Source organism: Nelumbo nucifera, chromosome 4 (assembly GCF_055504915.1).
Source record: "Nelumbo nucifera cultivar China Antique chromosome 4, China Antique-T2T, whole genome shotgun sequence".
Classification (NCBI taxonomy): domain Eukaryota; kingdom Viridiplantae; phylum Streptophyta; class Magnoliopsida; order Proteales; family Nelumbonaceae; genus Nelumbo; species Nelumbo nucifera.
This window is the reverse complement of record NC_142652.1, coordinates 76866270-76875521: the sequence shown is the minus strand read 5'-3', so window position 1 is coordinate 76875521 and position 9252 is coordinate 76866270. Positions and strand designations below refer to the sequence as shown.

Sequence of the window (9252 nt, the reverse complement as noted above, 5' to 3'; positions counted from 1 at the left end):
CAAGCCAAGCACAACTTGGGTTATGAGCTTGGATTTGATGTGACATCCAACACTAATATGTTGGGTATGAGCCTCTGTACGAAGTTAATGGAGTATTTACTTCACAAATACTTTGGTTTGAGGCCTTAGACGCCAAGCAACAGAAATGAAAAATTTTACAGATAAGATTCCACCAAAAATACGGATTTCAAAGCCACTGAAGAGGTCATATTTTTGCTTAGCTACTAGAGAATTTTTAATCCTCCCTCTAAAATTCACAGTTTCAATGAACAAAATGCCGGATTAATTCATTAAACAATTTAAATGCCAGAAGACTTAAACTGAGACTGAATTGGCTTGGGCCAAGGCTAATTGCAGGGCCAGCCAACAGTTCTAATCCCAACCTTATGCGTTTTGATCATCTTACAATGGTTTCATGCTGAAAAGATTATAGAACATAAAGAGAAATTGCTGAGATTTGAATTAACAACAACTTTTTATTCAGCAAAAAACTCTTCACCAATCAAAGACTCTATTATGTTACAACTTTATGGAAGAATTTAAGGGGAAAAATTTTGGGATAGGCTGGGCTAGGCTTGTTAACCCATAGCGTCAGCCACCAATCCAAAAGAATGCAAAGAAAGCTGCCATCTAACAGGACATGGAGCATGTTGGGTCCTGACACCTGACCAATAATGTTGCCTTTGTTTCTTCCATTTCAAAATTCATGCTGAAGCAACCAGGCCCCAGGGTCCCAAGTTTTCCCAATCATCCAAGGAACGCTGTCATTGGCAGACAATGGTAGAATCACACGGTTTGATGAATGAATCAATTCAATTACAATGCGAATAAATGGTCTGGCTCCCATATCATGGAGATGGAACAAAAATCCCATCGACAAGATGATATATACAAAAGTTGAGGGATCCATGTGCAGGTTCAAACTAGCTTTCCCATCTGAAATTTTACAAAACCTCCAGCAAAGAACACCTCCACTGCCAATGTGTCACCCCCTGTGATTCAATATGTATGAACATGTACACGGAAGTTGCCAGAAACAGTGTAAGTGTCAAGTATAAATATTTGGCTTTGGTGTTGCCAGGCAGCTTGCAGGTGGCAAGGGCATTATGTACAACAAGCTGAACAGCTGCTGTTGACAATGAGAAGCATAGAACAAGTGGGATTAGATGACTCGTATTGTCAAAATAAACTCAATGATACAATTGGTGGCACTCTGCATTACTGCATATGCAATCTAATGTCAGATTTTGTCATGCAAAAGTTGGTGTGGAGCAAAGCCTAGAACCGAGAAACCCAAATAAATACATCATTCAGAGCAAATGGGTGGGACATACATAGCCTGAGAAGTATCCAAAGTGACAAATTGGAGCAAAATTGGCAGGCAACATGTAGATTAAAAAAAAAAAATGAAAATGGAACTGGGCATCAAACCAGAAAGGACTTTGGTTCAAGGATTTTCTGGTTCAACCATCCATTCAACCTAAAAATATTCCCATTCTTTTGTGGTTTCCGTTGATCAGAAGGGTCTGGTTCTAGTTGATCTTGGATCAGATCCAATCTGGTTTTCAAAACTTGAATTTAAGACAGTTGTTCATCTAGAGAAGTATAACTATGTTCTCATGCATATGTCTTGAATAAACAAAGGCACAGAAATAAAACAAGAAACCAAAAGCTAGTGAAGAAGACTCACATTCATCATCAAAATTGAGGGTCAAAGGAGAAAAGCCTTCTTTGTTCATCTGTTGGATTTACCAACCATCGGCAGAGCATCCAAGCTGCACCAACCACTGAAAAGAGGGAGAGGAGAGCTAGAAAACCAAAATGTGAAACATCATTTGCAATTATTGCAACTCCTAGCATTACAAACTCTGCAAGACTTGCCACTGAAACCTCTGTTACCCCAATCAAATTTGCCTTTGAAGCTGGGATCCCAGTCTGAAGAATTTGGGCTCCTATAACTTCATATGACATGTGGCCCAACCTTGATAGCACCTGCAAACGGGAGACACATGTAAACCTCAAAAAAAGGGAAAAAAAAAAGAGAATGGTTGAAGAATTTGGGCTCCCATAACTCTGCCAATGTGAGCTTGTCTTACAATGCCAGTCCCAAGCCTGGATAAAGGAGGGCTGCATCAGGTTGGCAGGTGGCATTTAAGACTTTTTCCAAACACTAATGATCATGGATCCTGAATTGGAAACAAAGTTCAACATGGTTTAGAAATTGGTCAGTCGCAAATTTGTGCTATAGCTCAGGAAGAGCACCAGACTGGCCTTGACAGGGTTGAGGTCTTTCTCCAAAGTTGAAGCTCACACGTCAGTCTCAAGATGGCCTGAACTCAAGGTATTCATATATGGGAGGAGGTTTGCTAACCAGACCATTCAACCAATAAGGCTGAAACAACAAATGAATCTTCCCCATGAAAATTTAATTTCCCAAAATGACTACAAGTTCCACTCACCATCTTTTATTGATGGGCCAATTTGAGCCTCAAATACCTTTGCCACGTGGTTAGAATGAAACCACTTTTTGAGCAAGTTTAATATTAAAATACTTGTACTTTCAACAGTCAACATTACTTTCAACAGTCAACATTTTTGCCACATAGAAGCAAGCCATATAAGGAAAAAGGTTTGTTAGAGAATAAAAACCTATTCAGGAACCTCACTTAACAGCTTAAGCTTTTAAGTTGAATGGTTCCTTGAGATGGTATCAGAGGCTCAGAGCCTGTTTGGCCTAGTGGTCTAGTGTCCAATCATCATTACCCCCTTATGAGTAATTACATTTCAGCACAAGGTATGGGTGGGCCTATGTTTTTCCACACTTCAAGCCCAATTGAACTAGCATATCTTCTCCCATGAAAAAAAAAAGAAAAGTTCAGAAGCTCCCCCACACAACCAAATTTCTGTCACTTGGAAGGATGATGTGGCAGATCCAAATTGTCCACCAGGTACAGAACTCTCTTGATTGGCCAGGCATGTGAAGCTTTAATTTACATGATATCTAAAAAGGATAAAATGTGGGTAATTGTAAGTGTTTTGTGTTGAAAATTAACTTATGAATAGAGGCTACCTAGACCAATATGTGGGGCACTTTTGGACTCCCAACTAAATTGCCACGTAGAAGGATTCTGGGTGGTTTAGGGAAGCTCACTAAAAGACCCAACTAGCAGACCTTTTATAAGAAATAACACATATAATTTGAGAAAGGGTTCCTCAACAGGATCAAGTACTAGGGTTCCCAACAAAACCTGTCGTATTTTTGCCATATCCATCCACCAAGTAGGGGAACCACTGGTGGGCACAGGTGAAATCTTCCAGTCAATAATCAATATCAGCCTGTGGCTCACCTATTAAGAAAACATATTAGACAAAGGAACTCTCAAAACTGAGTAAAGCATCATTTTGGCTACAAGACTTTAGTAATCAATGTACATAATATAACTAAATGGATGTATATTAAGTCAGGCTGTGCCAAGGTGAGCCCAAGCCTAGCCCAAACTCAGCTTTAGGGCTCGATTGTAGCCCTATCTTGTTTCAGGCTCAAGCTGGCCTAAGTGGGTCATGGCTTGGGCTCAAGAGAGACACAAGATTAATTGATGCAAACACTCAGATATAGTTTTCAGTGTTGTATAATATTAAAGGCAATATTCAATATATTTTTCACTGTATAAGGAAAGGGTTTTCCTATGATTGGTCAAAGCCCTTCCAGTTCCGGAAACACAGATTTTTTCATAAGGAAAACATCAATAAAACTAAAATTTTGTTTTATGAATTTAAAAGGTTTGAAGTCAAGCTAGAATCACTTGGAGATTCAGGAGACTGAGAAAGTTATTCAATCTAGCAATAGCAGGAGTCATAGAACCACTTGAGTAAGAGTTGAGATAATGTATTGAAATCATAAAATTGACTAATGAGTCGGTTTAGTCATGGATGGTCTTCATTAAAATCACTATTGAGCTATTCCAATTTTATCTAATGGACTTTTGAATCATATAGCTTTATCCCAAAAATAAATCTGTTATTAGAAAAGATGCTTACAATCAAACTAAGGAAGAAAAGGAGGGTTGTCTGCTGAGAAAGAGAACCACTCCAATACACTGCAACAGCTAGAGTAAGAAGTGAAGCCTGGAATATCAACCCAGCTGCTCCAGCCTGCTATAGTGGGCCCATATATTAGACAAAATTAATACAGAAGGGTGTAAGGAAACTAGTATGGTATACCAATCATTTACATATGAAACAGAACCTTTAGAATGCCCATCCATCTGACAAGGTGTGCAGATATGAAGGTTGCAACAACGCCCATGAAAGCACATAAGCCACTGAACCCCCCAATAACAGATGGGTTTAAACCTGTTAATTCCAACAACACAAACTGAATTTAGACAGTTTGAACCATTCAATGAAGTCAGAAGAAACAAACAAAGGAGATGGTAAGAAAAGAAAAGGCAGCAATGTGGTGGAAGAGTCCCTCCTTCTTGTCTCCAGTGTTATAGATCCACTACTCAATGGAGCACAAAAGTAATACCATGTCAAAAATCAACCCAACTTGAAGATTGTCAATATCCAATCCATGATATTCTTATTCTTAGGACAAAATGGGGAACAGTCAAGAAGCATGCAGATAATAGATGGTTAATTTCAAAACCATCTCATCATGGGAAAAAGAAAATCCTGGTGGACAAAAAACGATTGGTAGTCTTCCCAACGCATTCCTCACTGATAGCCCTAGATTTAACGTGTAACTGCATTGAAACTAGATATATTTTCAGAAATACAGTACAAAGATCATGAGTTAGAAAAATACCACACTGTGTTAAGAATGCTGTCATTAAGCCACCTGGTGTAAGAACAATATTTAAGTAGAGAAGCACAGAAGCTAGGCTCACAGGAAGAACAGGTTGCTGCTTGTATTCTGTCCACCCACGCTTGATGGCAATCACAATTATTTCCACTAGTCATCGTAGAGCTCAAATTAGAAATGAAATATGGGTCAATTCCTTGCTTCTAAAGCAGAAAATATAACAAAATGCACCTAAATTTCCTGAATCTGGCCAAGCTCCTCCACTGAAAGATTTCCAACAAGCTTGTTGACATTTACAGCGATCAAGAACACCAGTAGATAGCTTGTTGGTTAGCCATGTAAGAAGAACCTGAAAATGGAACATATGCAAGAAGAGATAAAAGAAATTAAATTTTGATCACATGCTCATGCACAGGAGTACATAAAGCACAAATAGAACTACCTGAACAGGCAAAGCACATATAACTAGGCCAGCAGCTAGCCTCAAGCAGGTAACAGGGTCATACTTGGAAAGAAGAACACCAAACAATGATGCCCCAGCTATCTGTGGCCAAGAAACATGATGATATGTCTAATCAAGGAATTTTCTGACAAGGAGAAATGGTTGCAATATTTTCAAACAAGTTTCACAGTTATTGGGTTTTAATAGTAGGAAAAAAAGAAGATAAAATATATTATACACAAGAAAAGGCATATGCAATATAAAAATGTATATAATGTTTGAAAAGGTAAATGACCAAAGAAAATGGTAAACACCTCACACAGGAGATCAATGCGACTGAGAATAGCATTTGCTTGTGCAAGTGCAATTGGCCTATTGGTACCTGCTAACTGTATATGCAAATGAAAACTCATAAATATAAGTAACTTACCAATCATTGGAAAATAAAAAAATATATATATAGGAAAAGCATGTAGAACAAGAAACCAAATACCAAAACAACCCAATCCCGCTCCATGGTGACCCCCAAGGCCAAGCCAGAAAGCCTCTCAACAGCTCCAGCTAATACTAGTATTGTGAACCAAGGTTGGATAAGCACGGATGATGCAGAGGTAGCATGAATAGTGTGAGCATGAATTACCATTACAACAGATAACAACTGAGCAGCTGCCTGACACAAAAGAGGTTACAAAAAAGCACCTGTCTATTAGAAGCCCAAATAGGAACCCATTTGAAATTCTGGATCCTAAAAGTAGGTCCAACTAAAGTGAAAGAATTACCTGGATGAAACTCAAAAAGATAAATGCCGGTACTCTGGGAAAATGATCCAGAAGATTACCAACCAAAGGTCCTCCAACAAATACTGTGGACTGTTTACAACGGAACTTTGTTAGAGCTTCTTCTAAACCTAACATTATTTAGTTTTTCTTCCATGGCCTTTTTTTCCTAATCAATACTTCCACAGCCTTATTATATTTATTTTACTTTACAAGTAATCTTAAATGGGCATACCTTGGTGAAAAAACCCACAACAGCCACAGGTAAAAGGCTTGGATGTATCAATGCAATGGCAGCAGGACAAGCAAAATTCCACAGCTGCTCAATCAAACTCCTAGCTAACCAACTAGCATACATAGCTGAAAAGGTACATTTTAATAATCAGACTGTTTTATTATCTTAGAACAGATGCAGTACCATTTTGCAAATTAATAATAGTATAAGAGAATGTTACGAGCTGGGCCAATCCCATGAATAAGTGACAAACCATCATTCTCTCTAAATAGGGTTCCAACTTGGGCAGGCCTAGAATGAGCATTTGTTAAATTTTGAAGGGGCCTGATGCAAGGAACTAGGACCAATGCAGTGGAAATTCTTCAAATTGGGTATGCAATATTTACATTGATCTCTCACTAATAGAAACAAAGCGATTTATAGAACAAAAAAGTATATTCTCAAAAAGTTAGTTCCTTTTAGGGTACAAGATTCTTAAATATGGCAAGTAATCTTGTAAGTTACAAAAAAAAATGTAATAAAAAATATCTTGAGGAATTAATTATGTTGGTCTATGCTGGTTGCCCAAACAACTAATTTCAACATTTCATACCTTAAACTAGAGAGGATTGGTTGGGTTGGGCCTGTGGACATACACCCTATAGGCCTGTAGATTAGTTTGTATCAATAAGTTTGGCAACCCTCTATTTCAAAAGAGGGAGTTTCAAGGTAGTAACAAGATGTCTTAGTACACACACACACATGTGGTACTCCATTGAAAAGTGGTCTTGATCTTATTGTTTGTGCAGTTGCACATGCAGCTCGAAGGATATGGAAGACAAACTGTACTAGAAACACCCATGTAAGTTTTCCTGTTGGTATCATTGATTTCAAATTAGCAATCAAGAGTAGCTAACCAATCTTATAATCAATGTGCAAAGTTTATAAACATGATCAATTCCCCTGTGCATCAATTGATCCTGATATTCTGAATCACTTAAAGAAAATTGAGAAATATATCCTACCAAATAATCCTGCTGGATGAGCTGGGGTAGCTGCTAGAGCATTCTGCTCCTCCTCACTCAGAACCTGAAAGGTGAATGATAGGAAGCTTAGAGTCCAAACGGTAAATAACATGGAAAATTAGGGTACATAAATTATGATGTAAAATCACTTAGTTGAAATTAATAACCATACTGGCAATGTTGTCAAGAGGTTATCTATGTAGGTATCTTCAGCCAGTGAACTCAAAGATTCAGTCCCAAGAATCTCCGATTGGACATGAACAAGTGGAAATGAGCAACCAGATGGAATAGATGACAAGTCATCTGGGATATCTTCCTCTGTAGCAACGTGATTGAAATGCACGTCAGTATTTGTGATGGAACACCTTGAAGTGAAACTGGCTAGCCTGTAACAGAGAAAAAAAGAAAGATTTGAACAGTTACATATAGTATTTTACTTAAGTGTATCTGAAGTCACATCATAGGCAAAATACTAAAAGGGTGCCTCGAATACTAGTTATTATTGACACACCCTGTGATGATAGTCTCATTGCTTCGCAGCCTGAGGTTTACAAACACCACAGAAACTCCTATTGTCTAATAAGTCCTACCTTTTCTTTCTTTTTTTTATTTTCCCCTTGACTTCCAATAAGAGAACCAAGTTAAACCCCTATTGTTATTATTTTCTTGGATTTATCATATAATTTAGCTTGCTTCTCTCTGCAAATAAACCAACACAATAATGTACTAGGAGGCATACAGGACACTTGAAAACATAATATGCAAATCAATCTGCTGAAGCAGAAACTGTTTTTTTCTTTTTTGGTCTTCTTTTCCATATAATTAACTACTAGCAAAGCTTTCGAAAAATCAGAAATCGAGATAAAATATCAGAGGACTGCATTACTTGCAAGAAGCGGAAGAGCTATTCAGCCATTGGCGAGAAGCGATGCGACGGCGAATCCGAGAAGGTTTCCTCACATAAGAAACTCGACGAAGAGAAACAGTGACGAGAGACGAAGACGGTGATTGAGAAAGGATAACCAACCCCATTGCTGCTTCAAGTAGCTCGTCTTGAAGGACCGCTTCTGTTCTCCCCAACTCATGCAGTCTTCCAGCAGATAAAATAAACAACACAAGAGCACGAGTAGTTCACCGGTTCATGGAAATTTTAGAAAAAAAAATAATAATAAAATAAAAATTAAAAAAAAAAATGTTCAAGGATCTCATTGGCGCTGAGGATGTTTAATTGTTTATCAATCATGGTGTCTGAGAATCTGAAAGTTACCCCTGTTCACGTAACCATATATCTTTCTGGTTTCTGATTTCTGATTTTTTTTTTATTCGTTCCCCCGTTCCCTCTGTTCCTTACTCCTTATCCGATAATCTCTGTTTTCAGCTGGCCTGGAGGCAGATGAGTCGATGCTTCTCTGTTTCTGCGGTTGAGTTGAGAGTGTACTATTCACTATTTAAATATGTGATGCCGTATGCGAGTAAGTGTAGGACCCACTAAATAAGAAATCCACGTCAGCGGGCAAGATGAGGTATAGTGGGGTCCACTTCTGCACGCGGAAGAATCAGATTTTAGATCGCTGACTGAAACTAAACATTTAAACCATATAAGATTTCTACGCAAAATGCAAATTCGACAAACGCGTGGGCGAGACGCACTCTATCGGATCACAACCGTCCATATAATTATGGCGAATTGATATAATGTTTAGGTTTATGTAAGTACGGTAGTATCACGAGTATCTTATCGTCTCTTGTTAACGAACACGTTGTCCAAATCCAATAACATTTGTCTGGCTGGAATTTAGGGTCCGTTTGATTTACAACAATAGGTGCTTGGATGGAATATTACTAAATTAATAATAAAATATTAATATAATATAATTAAATAAAATTAAAATATTATAATAAAACATTGATAATTAAATAATAAAAGATTATGAAAGTAAGCATAAGATAATAATAATAATAATAATAAAATCATAGTATATTAATAATTA

General features: G+C 37.7%; 1 protein-coding gene across 4 annotated transcripts; it reads right to left on the bottom strand.

Moving 5' to 3' along the window:
• Nucleotides 1-321: 321 nt before the first annotated feature.
• LOC104605049 (solute carrier family 40 member 3, chloroplastic-like) lies at nt 322-8685 on the bottom strand. 4 transcript variants are annotated; one of them, XM_010269650.3, is made up of 16 exons: nt 8529-8685; nt 8148-8351; nt 7434-7647; nt 7262-7325; nt 6258-6382; nt 6026-6115; nt 5740-5916; nt 5561-5635; nt 5247-5348; nt 5036-5153; nt 4808-4954; nt 4247-4353; nt 4039-4152; nt 3249-3347; nt 1691-1992; nt 322-1129 (listed from the first exon to the last, which is right to left on the bottom strand). In XM_010269650.3, the coding sequence occupies exons 2-15, from the start codon at nt 8291-8293 to the stop codon at nt 1699-1701; spliced, it is 1872 nt and encodes a 623-aa protein (XP_010267952.1). In that variant the 5' UTR covers nt 8294-8351; nt 8529-8685; the 3' UTR covers nt 322-1129; nt 1691-1698. The 4 variants fall into 4 exon arrangements, with proteins under 4 accessions (XP_010267952.1, XP_088758612.1, XP_010267951.1 ...); XM_088902486.1 differs by having other exon boundaries at nt 322-1126; XM_010269649.3 differs by having other exon boundaries at nt 8148-8685.
• Nucleotides 8686-9252: the final 567 nt, after the last annotated feature.

Coding starts and splice junctions, on each gene's coding strand:
- LOC104605049 (XM_010269649.3), bottom strand. CDS start 8,293: ATGGGGTTGGTTATCCTTTCTCAATCACCGTCTTCGTCTCTCGTCACT. Junction 6,383..7,261: donor TCATCCAGCAGGATTATTTG/GTAGGATATATT, acceptor GTACCTTTTCAG/CTATGTATGCTAGTTGGTTA. Junction 4,955..5,035: donor GCCAGATTCAGGAAATTTAG/GTGCATTTTGTT, acceptor TACGATGACTAG/TGGAAATAATTGTGATTGCC.